Genomic DNA, 16334 nt, shown 5'->3' with positions numbered 1-16334 from the left:
CCAACTCTCTCTCTGGCTCCCCGGCTCTCCAGTGCATCGCGCCCTGCCCGGGGCCGGAGCAGGGTGGCTGGGAGACAGCGACGCGGCCGCCAGGGTCGGAAACCCCAATCCCCCCTCCCACACAGCCGAGCCGCCCATGGAGGGGAAGGACGCATTTGCAGGGCTCTACCTCGGCCACTGTGGTGCAGGGTTCACGGCCCCCACCTCCCACAAAGTGAGGGCGGCGTGGGGTGGATTTTACACCACTGTACCAGGTTGCTTAGAACAGTCAAAGAGGCAAAGGATTCTCTCTTCCTTCCTCCTGCCTCTATCGCAAGCCCTTACATCTCCAGAGTAGGAAACCGCAGGTGCTCGGCTTACATGAGACGCCAGCCACGCTGAGCAGATGAGACGGCGGCAGCCACACCACCCCTTCCCACCCGGCGATAAGGTACTGGGCTTCCGGCGACGCACAACCCCTCCCTCCCGTGGCGTGTGCGGCGGCCCTCCCGCAGGAACCAAGGGAGCGTCTCGGCGGGCTCTGGCAGGCCGCGGCTCAACAAGGGAGAGTCGGGGTGGGTGCGACTCTCTCTCTCTGGCTCCCCGGCTCTCTCTCTCTGGCTCCCCTATGAGCGTTGGAGCTAATACCGCAGTGGCCAGCGCTAAACTAGCCCAATGCGAAATGTGCAGTACACATAATCAGGGGCGAAATGTGCGGGGGCGAAATGTGTGGGGGCGAAACATCCGGGGGGCGAAATGTGCGGGGGCGAAATGTGTGGGGGCGAAACATCCAGGGGGCGAAATGTGCGGGGGCGAAATGTGAGGGGCGAATTGCTGGGGGCGAAATGTGGGGGGCGAAACTTCCGTGAACCGTTCTATACTTGGCTCACTTCTGCTATCGTGCTGGAGGGGAGTGTGGCACAGTGGTTAGAGCAATAGCCTCCACACTCTGAGGTTGTGGGTTCAAATCCTACATTGATCCTTGTGACACTGCCCCGGGGATATTAGATAGCTTGTGAGCCCACCAGACAGATGAGAAAAATGCCTGAAATACCTGTATGTAAACCACTTTAAGTGTGGTTGTAAAAAGGCAATATATAAGACTTAGTCCCTTTCTCCTTATATACCCAAACCTCTGACTCTAGTCTAGCCACATTGTCTTGCAACCTTAAGGCCATGAAATACAATTCCTTTCTTATATGGTGCATCTCATCTCACTGCCTCCACCATCATCACCACATATATAGCATACTTCTCAGGTTTCTGCACCAGAGATGTGTGACTGCATGGAATTATAGTTACATAGTAGATGACGGCAGATAAAGACCCGAATGGTCCATCCAGTCTGCCCAACCCGATTCAATTTAAATTTTTTCTTCTTAGCTATTTCTGGGCAAGAATCCAAAGCTCTACCCGGTACTGTGCTTGGGTTCCAACTGCCGAAATCTCCGTCAAAACCTACTCCAGCCCATCTACAACCTCCCAGCCATTGAAGCCCTCTCCAACCCATCCTCCCCCAGTACTGCCTTAGTTCTTCAATATTTACTATTATTTTCTGATTCTAGATCCTCTGTGTTCATCCCATGCTTCTTTGAACTCCGTCACTGTTTTCCTCTCCACCACCTCTCTCGGCAGCGCCTTCCAGGCATCCACCACCCTCTCCGTAAAGTAGAATTTCCTAACATTGCTCTTGAATCTACCACCTCTCAACCTCAAATTATGTCCTCTGGTTTTTACCATTTTCCTTTCTCTGGAAAAGATTTTGTTCTACGTTATCACTCTTTCCTCTCCCTCTGGAGTATCTGTCCTGTCACTGGTTTTCGTACTATCTGCAAACTGATTGAGCGGCAGAGCAGTCAGTATACCAGATGCTGGAAGGGATGAATGAAGAATGTGGATTAAGAACATGGAAGAGGAAGTGGCTTGGTGGTTAGACCATCGGGCTAAGACTCAGAGAAGCAAAAGTTCAAATGCTGGTTTTGCACCTGCATTCCTTGTGACCTGGGGCAAGTCACTTATCTCAAGCTGTTTGGGGCAGGGACTCTTTATACCTGAATACTGATCTCTATTGGCAACAAACCAGCAGATCGTTAAAAATTACACTTCTCCCTCCTGTGATAGGGGATTAACGGAACCGCAAATACAGAAAACCCGCGAATAACTTTTTCATATGTTATTCGCTGTTTTCTATTAAAAACCATCGTGAATATGGTGAAACCACGAATAACATGGTGGGAGACCCGGCCTGTTCCTGAAGGAGAGGCAAAACACGGTGAAGAAAGTGCCGGGAATCGGCGATTTTCTCTGTAAACGCTTGGAATCAGCCATTTCTCTATGCAAGCTGATGTAATTGGGGGGAGGAGCCAGCAAGCGAAAACCGTGAATAATCGAAACCGCAAATACGGAGGGAGAAGTGTATTTACTTTGTAAGAGTATTAAAGGTTATTTGCCATATATAAATACTTAAAAGCCCAACAAAGCCATGTTTCACCCTTTCAAGGGCTGTGTCAGGGGCTGTTAAAAGAGATTATAAATAAATACATACAATAGGTTAGTGCAAATCATAATTACATTATAAAATCATACATAATACAATAGATAGTACTTAAAAGCGTAAAACCACAGACTGATTTTTTTTTTTTTTTTTAAAGACCCCACATAAAAACAGATTAATTCCATAAGACCAGCCACTAAAAGCATGAAAGTGTAGGTATGTGCATTTGTTTTGCTGTTTGATTCAGCTTTTTTTTAATTTTGGGTTTGCTGCTCGGGAGATTTTAAAGAGGGTTTATGTGCAGCATATGTTTTAAAATATGACTTTTTTGTTTGCTTTTATCTTTTTTACCATCAGGTGATACAATTTATTATTTATTTATTTTAAAATTTATATAGGTTGCACCATAAAATTAGATCTTAGATTAGATCATGATTATATTTTATTGTATTCCGAAGTTAATTTCAGGAATATTCTCCCATTATGTGGACTAGAGGAGATCAAAGGGTAATGTTGTAAGGAATATCCTTCAATGTTTGTAAAATTTTGGTATTTCTTTTTCTATTTTCTTATTATTATTTGTATAAAATGATAATGTTTAAAATTGATTAAAAAAAAAAAAATAAATTATATACCGCATAAAAACTATGTGGTTTACAAAATTACATGTCTACATATTTAAGAAATGCTCAACATGTTTCAACAAGACAAACACAAAAAGACATTAACTGACGGTATCATTATTAAAATCTTTCAAATTCATCCTACAAGATGGAAACACAAAATCCCATAAAATCATTCACAGGACAGGAAGGCATTGACAAATAATTGCGTTTTCAACATTTTCTTAAAGTTAATAAGAACATAAGAACTGCCATCTCCGGATCAGACCTTCGGTCCATCAAGTCCAGCGATCCGCACACGCGGAGGCCCAGCCAGATGTACACCTGGTGTAATTTTAGTCACCCCTATCCCTCTATGCCTCTCGTAAGGAGATGTGCATCTAGTTTGCTTTTAAATCCTTGAACGGTGGATTCCGCAATAACCTCCTCTGGGAGAGCATTCCAGGTGTCCACCACTCGTTGCATGAAGCAGAACTTCCTGATATTTGTCCTGGACTTGTCCCCCCTTAGCTTCAGTCCACGTCCTCTTGTCCGTGTCACATTGGACATTGTAAATAATTTTTTTTCCTGCTCTATTTTGTCGATTCCTTTCAGTATTTTGAAAGTCTCGATCATATCCCTTCGCAGTCTCCTTTCCTCAAGGCAGAACAATCCCAGTCTCTTAAGTCGTTCCTCGTATTCCAAGTTCTCCATACCTTTTATTAGCTTCATTGCTCGTCTCTGCACCCTCTCCAGCAGTTTTATATCCTTCTTTAGGTTGGGAGACCGATGTTAGACACAGTATTCCAAGGGTGGTCTGACCATTGCCCTATAAAGCGACATTATAACTTTCTCCGATCTACTCGTGATTCCTTTCTTTATCATGCCTAACAGGAAATACTTCTTCACCGAAAGGGTGATTGATCGGTGGAATGGTCTTCTACGCCAAGTGGTCGAGGCCAGCAACGTGCTCAACTTCAAGAGACGATGGGACAAACATATGGGGTTGCTACAAAGTTATGCTTAAAAGATGGATTCTCGTGGGAGAGGAGATTCTAGAGTGGGCAGATTTGTTGAGGGAGGATTCTTGAGTGGGCAGACTTGTTGGGCCGCTGGCCCTTATCTGCCGATATACTCTGTGTTTCTATGTTTCTATTCTATTTGCTTTCTTTGAAACTGCCGCGCATTGTGCCGACGGTTTCAGGGTCCTATCTATCAGTACACCCAGGTCCTTTTCTTGTTCGCTCTTACCCAGAGTTGCACCTGACATTCTATACTCGTGTTCCTTGTTCTTTCTGCCTAAATGCATTACTTTTCAGTTTTCCACATTAAACTTCATCTGCCATTTCTCCGCCCATTTTTCTAACTAACACAAATCACTCTGAAGTTCCTCGCTATCCTGCGATCTGATTGCCCGGCATAGCTTTGTGTCGTCTGCAAACTTGATGATCTCACTGGATGTTCCTTCTTCCAGGTCATTGATGTAAATATTAAATAGGATCGGCCCAAGAACCGAGCCCTGGGGCACACCGCTAGTCACTTTCTCCCAGTCTGAGAACTTCCCTATTTATGCCCATTCTCTGCTTTCTGTTCTCCAGCCATTTGCCTATCCATCTTAGTATATCTCCCTCTATTCCATGGCTTTGTAGTTTCCTGAGAAGTCTTTCATGTGGAACCTTGTTGAACGCTTTCTGGAAGTTCAAGTACATTATGTCCACCGGTTCTCCACTATCAAAAAATTGAAGTAAATTCGTCAAACATGATTTCCCTTTCCTGAAGCCATGTTGACTAGCTCTCATCAGGTCGTGTGTATCCAAGTACCGGACTATGCTATCTTTAATCAGTGCTTCAACCATCTTTCCAGGGACAGATGTAAGACTCACAGGTCTGTAGTTGCCCGGTTCTCCTCTTGATCCTTTTTTGAAAATTGGCGTGACGTTCGCTATCTTCCAATCGTCCGGTACCTGTCCAGTTCTAATTGACAGGTTGGCAAGTTTTTGCAAAAGCTCTCTGATTTCAACCTTCAGTTCTTTTAAGACTCTCGGGAATTCCATCAGGTCCAGGGGATTTGTCGCTTTGTCGATCTGGTAGTATATCTGGTCCAAGTCCACTTTTACTGTGGTGAGGCTGTCCTCTATTACTTCTTTGAACACTTTCACTGCTTCTGGTATTGTTGTGGCATCCTCCTTCGTAAAGACAGATGCAAAGAAGGAATTGAGTCTGTCTGCAATTTGTTTGTCTTCCTTGATGTACCCTTTTCTTCCCTGGTCATCCAGCGGTCCCACCGCCTCTTTTGCAGGTTTTTTTTCCTTTTACGTATCTAAAGAAAGGCTTGAAATTTTTGGCCTCTTGCACTATTTTCTTCTCATAGTCCTTTTTGGCATCCCTCACCACCTTGTGACATTTCTTCTGATCATCTTTGTGTTTGTTCCAAGCTTCGGTTGTTTTCGTGCGTTTCCATTTTTTAAAGGAGTCCTTCTTTTCTTTTATGGTTTCCTTCGCCTCTCTAGTAAGCCATGCTGGTTCTCCTTTGCCTTTAGTTTTCCTTTCTTTGGAAATCCACGGAATGTAGAGTTTTTGTGCTTCCGTGATAGTATTTTTCAGTAGGGACCAGGCCTGATCTACCGTTTTAACTTTGTCCATCTTTTTGTTGAGCCGTTGTTTCACCATGGCTCTCATGCTATCGTATCTTCCCTTTTTAAAGTTTAAGGTCGTGGTTAAGGTTTTGGTACATTTCCCTTTCCCAATGTCAAGTTTAAAGTTGATCATGTTGTGATCGCTCGTCCCCAGCGGGACCATGACTTCTACTTCTTTTGTCGGTCCCGTAATGCCATGTAGGACCAAGTCCAAGGAGGCGTTTCCTCTCGTCACCTCTCCCACCATTTGTTCCAGGAAGCAGTCCCCTAGCGCTTCCAGGAACTTGGCCACAGTTCGAGATTCCCAGGTTCCAGTCTATCCCCGGGAAATTGAAGTCTCCCATGATTATTACATTACCTGTCTTACATTCTTGTTTAATTTCCTCTTATCATTTCTAAGTCTGTCTCCTCCGTCTGTCCTGGGGGTCGATAATAAAGGCCAATTTTTGTGTCTGCACCATTGTGTCTAGGAATCGCAGCATACCAGGCAGCGCATTCCAGAGCTTGAACTGCACCTCTTGGCTATGTGTGATTTTTCAAGGATTTATATGCATGTTTTTAGAGGCTGGTCTTATGGAATTAATCTGTGTATATACTGTATGTGGTATTATGCTTTTAAGCACTAAGGGCTAGATTCACTAACCTGCCTCTCCGTGGCTGATCCGCAGCAGGCCGACCAATTCACCAAGGCTCAGCATGCAAATGGGGCGATCGGAGGAACGTCCCCCACCAACCACAAGGATCGCTAGTGAGCGATTCTGAAGCATGCACAGACCATCTATAGATGGTCTGTGCATGCTTTGGGAGCTGCAAGCTGCTTTTTTAAAACTATTTCACGAGCCCGTGGTTTTAACCCGTTTTAAAACCGCGGGTTAAAACCATGGGCTCGTACTGCGGGGGAAGGGCAGGAGAGTCGGGGCGGCGAGCCGGGGTGCAGGGTGACGAGAGGAGAGTTGGGGCTGAAGTTGGGCTGAAAAGGGCAGGAGAAGTTGGGTTGAGAAGGGCAGGAGAAGTCGGCAGAGAGCAGGAAAGGTCGTGAGCGACTGGTCCCCACCAGTCCAGTCGGTGTCCCAGATTTGTTTAGCGAATCGCGTCCCTGCCTACTTTGCATGCCGTTTCCCCTCATTTGCATGCACGGATCGGAATCGGATCGGTACACAGGTTAGTGAATCAGGTCAGAGGGAAATCAGGTCGCAAAGGGCTCCCAAATCAATCGGTACACGATCGGTTTGCTTAGTGAATCCAGCCCTAACTGGTTTATTATGTATTTCTGATTTGCACTAACAAATTGATCCGTGTACTTATTTAGGCTTATTTTTAAAATATCTCCTGATGCAGTCCTTGAAACAGTGCAACATGGCCACATTGAGCTTTTACCCCTTCCCCTTTTACAAAACCGTAGCGCGGATTTTAGCGCCCACCGACGTGGCAACAGCTCCGACGCTCACAAGAATTCTATGAGTATTGGAGCTGTAACCGCTGTGGCCAGCACTAAAAAAACCATGCTACGGTTTTGTAAAAGGGAAGGGTTAATTATTTATATATTTGTGATTTTATATATGATTTTATTATGTGTGATGAATAAACTTTAATACTCTTTCATAATTAACAGTTTGGACTTTTCTGCTGATTTGTTGCGTATTCAGGATCTTGTAGATCAGGGGTGCCCACACTTTTTGGGCTTGCGAGCTACTTTTTAAATGACCAAGTCACAATGATCTACCAACAATAAAATTTTAAAAAAACACAATGCACACTGTACGCATAGAAAATGTTAATCATCATTCCTATTCCAGGGTTTTCAAAGAGGTCAAAGCAGATGACTCTATGCACTGTCACCTCAGTAACAACCATACAAAAGTAGACAAATACCCACCCCCTCCCTTTTTACTAAACCACGATAGCAGTTTTTAGTGCAGGGAGCTGCGCTGAATGCCCAGCGCTGCTCTCGACACTCCTAGGCTCCCTGCGCTAAAAACCTCTATTGTGGTTTAGTAAAAGGGGACCATAGTGTAAAATATAGACAGCAGATATAAATTCAGACACATTTTGATCACAAAATTTAAAATAAAATCATTTTCCCTACCTTGTCTGGTGATTTCATGAGTCTCTGGTTGCACTTTCTTCTTCTGACTGTGCATACAATCTTTCTTCCCTTCTTTTAGCCTGTATGCTTCTTCTCCTCCAGACCTCATTTCTTCCCCCCAACTTTTCCTTCCTCTTCCCTGCCCTTTCTTTCTCTCTGCCTCCCTTTCATTTTTTTCTGTTTCTCTTCTTTCCTTCTGTCTCCCTGCCTGCCCTTTTTCTTTCTTTCTCCCTGCCCTCCCCCAAGCCACTGCCACTGCCATTGCCATCGGGGACCAGGACCCAAACGCCACCAATAACAGGCCCCAAGCTCTCCCTGCTTCGGCCAACCAGCATTCCTCTCCCTGACGTCAATTCTGCCATCGGGAAGAGGAAGGCTGATCAGCCCAAGATCGCGATCGACCTATTAGGGGAAATGCTGCCGGGTCCTGCCTTCGCGGAAACAGAAAGTAAGCAGGACCCGGCAGGAAGAAGAACAAATGCTTGTCTCCCGCATTAGCCCGTAGCGAACGCTTGCTTCAGGGCTCTCAACATGTGCGCGCCGGCTTCCCTTCTCCCCTCCCCCCCCCCGGACATAACTTCCGGTTTCGGAGGGAAGAGAAGAGAAGCCGGCACGCACATGTTGAGAGCCCTGAAGCAAGCGTTCGCTACGGGCTAATGCGGGAGACAAGCATTTGTTCTTCTTCCTGCCGGGTCCTGCCTACTTTCTGTTTCCGCGAAGGCAGGACCCGGTTTTTTGTTCAGCAGCGGCAGATGACAGCTGGGCGGATCGCCCAGCTAAAAGGCCCTAGGGAGAAAGAAAACTGGAGAGGAAGGCTGATCGGCCCGTAGATCAGGACGGCAACACGAGTCTATCACAGAGCCCGGGATAGGCTCCGCGATCGACTCGCGTTGCCTTCCTGAGCTACTGGTCGATCGCGATCGACGCGTTGGGCACCCCTGTTGTAGATCATTTGCCTATTTGCTCCTTAGAAATTTATCTCTTTTGTATAGTGTTCCATACGTCTGGTAGTGCTATGAAAAGATAAATATTCTAATTAAAAAAAAAGGAACAGCAAGAATAGCCTATAAAGATGATAATCAGACCAGATGAGCAATTCCCAGCCTGGAACTTGAATGCAGAAGTAGAGAGCTTGGGACCACAGTTCATGGCATACAGAGACCCACTGACAGTCTCCTCCATGTTTTCCAGAGAACGATTCCCTGTGTTTAGCAAGTTTTCTTAGCAAGCCCAAAGGATAAAATTACTAGAACATCGTTATATCTAAAAGATCATGATTACCCGATTTCTAAAACTATAAAAATATTAGGAGTCGCATTAGACACCCATTTATCCATGGCTGAACACACGAACTTGGTGGCGAAGAAGTGCTTTTTTGCACTATAGAAATTAAAGACCATTAAAAATACTTTGACCCTTTATCTTTTAGATTATTGGTGCAGTCTTTGCTTCTATCTATATTAGACTACTGTAATACCGTTTATTTGAGTATACCTAAAAAAAACAGTGAGGAAATTAAGAATAGTACAGAACACAGCTGTTCGCTTGATATTTGGATTGAAAAAAAGCCACCATGTTAGTCCCTACTACAGACTGTTGCACTGGTTGCCAATGGAAGCGCGAATAATGTTTAAGTTTTCTTGTGTTTGCTTCAAGCTGATTTGGGGACTAGCTCCTACCTATCTTCTATCTCACTTCGTGCTATATTGTCCTACGAGGATAACCAAAAATTGTAACCTATTTGCATACCCAAGCATTACGGCTGTAAATACAAATCCTTTTGGACAGGACTCTCAAGCATGTAAATAGCAGTCTTGGTTAGGAAACTACATTAATAGAGCTAGGCTGACCTACGGCGCCTTTAAGAAAGAAATTAAAACTACATTGTTTGCTAGATTTATCTCCTAAACAGAAGTTACACTAAATCTAACAATTTTATTATGTCTATTCTTGAGTAATATGTTGTACTTTTATAATTTGCATATTGTAATTCGCTGACTGTCCATCTCTCTTCGGTGTGAACCGCCTAGAAGTCGTCTGATTATGGCGGTATAGAAGAATAGTTATGTTATGTTATGTTATGTTTATGGACAAATAACTACCAAAACGAACATTCTCAAGTCTGTTCTCCTATTCTCCCTCATTCTCTCTCCTGGGGGAGACAAAGACCATATCGGACTTCAAGAAAGCACAGGACAAGTACATAGGATCTCTAAGAGACAGATGGGCAGACTGGATAAGCCACATGGTCTTCATTTGACATCGTCTTCTCTGTTTCTCGGGGGAGGGGGGAGTTCTCTCTCTATCCTCACCGTTGTGAAGGTGTGGCTCTCCCTCTGGAATCACCGCTCCGTTCACTGAAATGCTCCTGTTTTGGGCCAAAACAAGATTTGGACCAAACATCATCTGAAGAACCTGAAAGGAGAGAGGGAGTCAGAGAAGTCTTTTAGCCACAGGTTCCAGAAAGAAAGCGGGAGAGAATCTACAGTGAAAAGAAGGAGAGACTTGAGAGAAGACAAAGGAGAGATGCAGAAGAAAAAAGTGTGAGGTCTGGTCAGTACTGGACCTGAACTGCAGATGGCTGCAATTAAAAGGACAAATGCCCTGACCTACATTCTGATGCTGAACTAGACCTGCTTGCCTGCATCTTTGCTTTCAAGTTTTATTTAAAACTAGTGTTTCAGCCCGTTATATTAACGGGTGCTAGAATAGATTAGTCTGATCCAGTATGGCTATTCTTCTTATGTCTTACCCCCATATTCAGGCTCCCATTTCCCCTTTTACCTTCCCTATTTCCACCAACTTAAAAATCTGTCCCCTTTCTCTGTCCTTCACCTCCATAGAACTCCCTCTCCGTTCCCCCTTTCCCCATCAACCTTCACTTATTCTTCCAGCTCCTATCTTAAGCCCCTTTCTCTCACATGCCCCCTTTTTAGCCCCCAGCTTCAGTCCCAGTCCTTTTTTCTCACATGTCCCCTTTTGTACCCCCGTCTCCCACCTCCCCCTTTTTTCATCCCAGCTCCCTTCTCTCACACATAGCCCCCCAACCCTAATCGCTTTCTCATACCTGCTCTTCCAGCACCAGTTTTCCGAGCATCCAATCTTGCTCCAGGGGAGTTGGGGGGAGGGGATCACAGCCGCGGGCATCGGGACCAGTTTTTATTGTTGCTTGGGGGGGGAGGGAAAAGCCCTGCCCTTCCCTGCCGCAATTGGAAGTGCCTCCGTGGCAGCGGTTGTTTTTACTTTTCCTTTTGGTCTCGCCCGGGGTTTCCTCTGCAGACGGAGAGAGGGGGGAGTCACCACTGGCTCCAGGCTCGCAGCATCGCCAAGGGAGGGCGATGGGGAAACCGCCGCAGGCTCTTTCTAGTAGGGGAGAGTTCTATTGTACTACACATGCGGAGGCACAGAGTTTCAGTCCTAGTACGCATGCGTGCTAAGGGTTTTATTATTATTGATTTGATTCAAATGCTTATTAATATTTCTAAGCGATGTAAAGCCATAGATGGAGAAAGCTCAGCCAGACTCTCTTCTGCCATTCCGGTCTTACAGTCCTTCAATGACTTGAGGACAACTCAATGCTGGAAGCTGCCACTCCCCTCCCCATGCCAGGTGCGGAGAAAAGCTCTCTTCGAGACCACCTTTGAATTCCAAGGGCCCAAAGTCTGGAATGAACTCCCAAGCAGCTTACAACGACTTACCACACACTTCCAATTCAGGAAGGCACTGAAAACACATCTGGTCTCTTCACTGCACTGATCTGTTACAACGCATTCATGTACATGTAGCATATACCTCTGTATCATTTCTAATATTATGTAAGCCGCAATAATTCCTAGTCGACATTTACGGGATACAAGAATCAGTATGGTATGGTAATAAAAAGTGGGGGACACGAAAAACATGCTAAACTAAACTAAACCTTAGGTTTGTATACCGCATCATCTCCACATTCGTAGAGCTCTGCACGGTTTACAGGAGATGGGATAGAAAGGAACTAACAATGAAAGGTTAGAGGTCCAAGTATGAAGGGTTTTTAGAAGGCTTAGAGTGCCAGAAATGGAATAGGTATCAGATTTTTGAGAATAGCCAGGTCTTCCGATGTTTGCGGAAAAGTTGGAGAGAGCTCAGGTTCCGAAGAGGGGAGGAAAGGTTGTTCCAGAGTTCAGTGATTCTGAAGGGGAGGGGGGTCCCTAGTTTTCCTGTATGGGAAATGCCTCTTAATGAGGGGAAGGATAGTTTAGATTTGTGGGTGGATCTGGTGGTATTAGGGTTAGAGGAGTTCCAAGAAAGAGGGATACAGGGAGGGAGGATGCCGTGTAGGATTTTGAAAGCTAGGCAGGCGCATTTAAAGTGGACCCTGGCGATTATCGGAAGCCAGTGAAGCTTGGACAGAAGCGGAGAGATGTGGTCAAATTTATTTTTTACGAAGATGAGCTTGGCCGCAGCATTCTGTATCCGCTGGAGTCTATGAAGGTTTTTCTTAGTTAGGCTTAAGTAGATAAAATTGCAATAGTCCAATCTGGAAAGTATGATGGATTGGACAAGGACGGTAAAGTGATTTTGATGAAAGCAGGATCTGACTTTCCTCAGCATGTGAAGGCTGAAAAAGCATTTTTTTACCAAGGAATTGAGGTGGTCATTGAAGGACAATGTAGAATCAATGATGATGCCCAGAACATTGCTTGAGAACTCAAGCTGCAGAGTGGAGCCAGAGGACAGTGAGATGGAGGAGGGTAGTTGGTCTAGTTTTGGACCGAGCCAAAGGAGTCTTGTTTTGGACTCTTTCAGTTTCATGTCTGGATTCTCACTAAAATTAGACTGGCTTGAAACAAGTGGAAAAAAGGGAGGAGCTACAATTTTATAGGACAGGAGACATTTAAGGGGTGAACAAAAGGAGAGTTCAATAAAATTGAAGAAAAGAGAAGTTAAGAAAATGTACTGGTAATATGGAGGGAGTAGAACATAAGAATGTAAAGATTTGCCCCTGCTGGGTCAGACCAGTGGTCCATCGTACCCAGCAGTCCACTCACGTGGCAGCCCTTAGGTCAAAGACCAGTGCCCTATTTGAGTCTAGCCTTACCTGCGTACGTTCTGTTCCAGTATGAACTTATCCAACCTTTTCTTGAATCCCTGAAGGGTGTTTTCTCCTATAACAGCCTCCGGAAGAGCGTTCCAGATTTCTACCACTCTCTGGGTGAATAAGAACTTCCTTATGTCTATACGGAATCTTTTCCCTTCTAACTTTACCGAGTGCCCTCTCGTTCTCTTCACCGTGGAGATGGTGAACAATCTCTCTTTCTCTACTAAGTCAATTCCCTTCAATATCTTGAATGTTTAGATCATGTCCCCTCTTAGTCTCCTCTTTTCAAGTGAAAAGAGGCCCAGTTTCTCTAGCCTCTCATTGTACGGCAACTCCCCCAGTCCCTTAACCATTTTTGTTGCTCTGGCGTCCTAGTCATAGCTTTCAAAGGGATCCTTGAAGAGAAACCTGTGTGGCGACGTGGTTGGAGCTACAGCCTTAACACCCTGAGGGTGTGGGTTCAAATCCCTCGCTGCTCCTTGTGACCCTGGGCAAGTCTCTTAATCCCCTCATTGCCCCAGGTACACTAGATAGAGTTTGAGCCTGTCGGGACAGATAGGAAAATATGAAAAAGTGGTATATAAATAATTTTTTTTTTTTAAACCTGTCTAATACAGTCTCCTCCCTGATAGGTAGGGAGTTCCAAAGTTAGGGGGCTGTAACTGAGAAAATCGCGGTGCGTCTCATATTGATGAACTTCAAGGAGGGAATGGACAGATTGGCCCTAATAGACTTCAATGAACCTTAGTTTGGGAGTGTTTCTCTATTGCCATGATCAAAGCTGGGCTATTTGAATCTGTTACCTAGAATAACCCAAATTAGACACCTACCAGTTGATATTCAGCGCTAGTTAACAGGTTTGGCCTGGGAACTGACTGGTTAACCCTCATCTCAGTGGCTAACCAGGCATTTTCAGCAGCCTTTTTACCCGTTATCGCCTGCTGAAAATGCCCGGTTAGCACTGAAAAATAAGCCGATGATGTTGGGGGTGTTCCAGGGACATAACCACTTGTGTCCCAATATTTGGAACTCAAGCAGCCAGGCTGAGCAGGCAAATGAAGTTGCACAAAATGGAGGCCTATCTTTGCCCACTAACCATTGGCTGGTGAAGGCAGAATATCACCATAACCAGCCATGTGCTAGCTGGCATTGTAAAACCTGGATATTCAATATTGGTCACCAGAAATGGCCTGGCCAGTGGTGTAGTAAGGATGGGGGGGTGGGGGACCGCCCCAGGCGCTGTCTTGGTGGGGGCGCTGGCACCTCTCCACCCCCACATGCCATGCTCACACTTTCCCTTCCCTACCCCTCCTATACCTCTTTAAAATCTTCACCAGCATGAGCAACTACCCTAGCCTGCTGCTCGTGTCGGCCTGGCTCCCTCTGAAATCACTTCCAGGTCGCAGGGTCAAAAAGTGACATCAGAGGGAAAGCCATGCCAGCGAGAGCAGCAGGCCGAAGAAGCTGTTCATGCTGGTGAAGATTTAAAGAGGTGCAGGGATGGGGACGGAGGGTGCGAGTGTGACATGGGGGTGTGGAAGGAGCAGAGGGGTTGGCATGGAAGGAGCGGGGATGGGGGGGCACCACTGCTCCAGGTGCCTCCTATCCTTGCTACACCACTGAGCCTGGCATTGAATATTCAAGTTTATTGCCAGCAGTGAGCAGTCAAAACACTGCCCGCTGCCAGATAAACATCATGTGGCTAGATTTCTGATTTTCTAGCCCAGGGGTGGTCAACTCCGGTCCTCGAGGGCCGGAATCCAGTCGGGTTTTCAGGATTTCCTCACTGAATATGCATGAGATCTATTTGCATGCACTGCTTTCAATGCATATTCATTGGGGAAATCCTGAAAACCCGAATGGCCTTCGAGGACTGGAGTTGACCACCCCTGTTCTAGCCTGTCTGTTCTCCAGGAACTGTTTGCACACCCTGAAGAAAAGAAAACAACAAATAAAAAGGTATATGTGGCAGTAGAGGGGGTGGGAGAGATGCACCCTGGATTTCTCTCTCCCTCTCACTGTCCACCATCTCTTAATCTCTCATTCCCTCCTGTGCTGCAAAGGGACGAGAGAGAGAGACTTGTTGCACATGGGGGTGGAACGCGTTGCCAGAGGATGTGGTAAGAGCGGATAGCGTAGCTGGTTTTAAGAAAGGTTTGGACAAGTTCCTGGAGGAAAAGTCCATAGTCTGTTATTGAGAAAGACATGGGGGAAGCCACTGCTTGCCCTGGATCGGTAGCATGGAATGTTGCTACTCTTTGGGGTTCTAGAATCTTGTTACTCTCTGGGATTCTAGAATCTTGCTACGCTTCAAGTTTATTTCAAGTTTATTCATATTATTTGATTGAACGCTTTTCCAAATTACAAAGCGTTGTACAAAAGATAAAAATATGATTTTAGAGAAATCACATATACATAATACATTAACCAGACTTACATGGGTAATTGCTTTTTAAAACCACGGGAGATAATAGGAAAGAGGGGAGGAAATACAATTTTTAAAGAAAAAGTACATAAAAGGGAAGTACATAAGGAGGGTAGGAAGAAGAGGATTGCTGGCAGAAGTGGGGTTGAATAAGAGAGCTATTAGAAATCTTGATTTGGAGATGGCAGAAATCGTAAAGTATTACCTCTTGAATGGACTTTATATTTTCAGTTAAAGGCTTCTTTAAAAAGAAGGCACTTTAAGCTACTCTTAAATTTCTGCAAATCTTGTATATAAAGGAAGAGAATTCCAAGTCATTGGAGCAGTTACAGAAAAAATAGAAGCACGGCGTGTTCCGATAATTTTCAAGGAAGGAACATTGGGGGTAAACTGTGAAGTTGATCTAAGAACTCTCGATGAGCTCTGTGGAATCAAAAGCCTATCTATAAATGCCGGAGTGTTGGTCTGTATAGTCTTGAAGACTAGAAGAGCTATTTTATATGTAATCCTATATGTTATTGGCAACCAGTGAGTTTTTTGCAATAAAGGTGTGACATGGTCAAATTTTTTTGAGCCTGAAATTATCTTTATTGCTGTGTTTTGTATAAGTTGAAGACGCCTTATGTCTTTTAAATATGCCCCTTTTAATAAAGAATTACAATAATCTAATTTAGATATTAATAGGGAATGAACTAGTGTATTAAGGGAGAATTTATCAAGGAGGGGGACTAGTGATCGTATCATCCTCAACTTATAGAAACAATTTTTGACCAATGCACTGATGTGCGAACGAAACGTGAGTTTATTATCTATTAGCACACCCAAAATTTTAGTGTTGTTAGTTTGTTTGAGTGGCTTGTTATCGATTAGGACTGGGTTAATAAGTTGTATCCCTTCTTTCCCTGAGAAGAGCACAGTAGTAGTTTTGTTGATGCTTAGGAATAGCTTATTGACATTTAGCCAGTCATGGATTTTGGCTAGCTTTTGGTTAATGTTAGAAATGTCGTGTGAACTTGTGGGATCAATTGTGTG

General features: G+C 44.9%; 1 protein-coding gene across 1 annotated transcript in view; it reads right to left on the bottom strand.

Moving 5' to 3' along the window:
• Positions 1 to 16334, bottom strand: part of LOC117354948 (SCO-spondin-like) — a 441431-nt gene that overhangs the window by 390222 nt on the left and 34875 nt on the right. The window contains 1 exon segment of the mRNA XM_033932909.1: positions 10110 to 10212. Coding sequence (XP_033788800.1) covers positions 10110 to 10212 — 103 coding nt within the window.

The sequence above is a fragment of the Geotrypetes seraphini genome, chromosome 2 (assembly GCF_902459505.1).
Source record: "Geotrypetes seraphini chromosome 2, aGeoSer1.1, whole genome shotgun sequence".
Classification (NCBI taxonomy): domain Eukaryota; kingdom Metazoa; phylum Chordata; class Amphibia; order Gymnophiona; family Dermophiidae; genus Geotrypetes; species Geotrypetes seraphini.
This window is presented reverse-complemented; position numbering and strand designations above follow the sequence as displayed.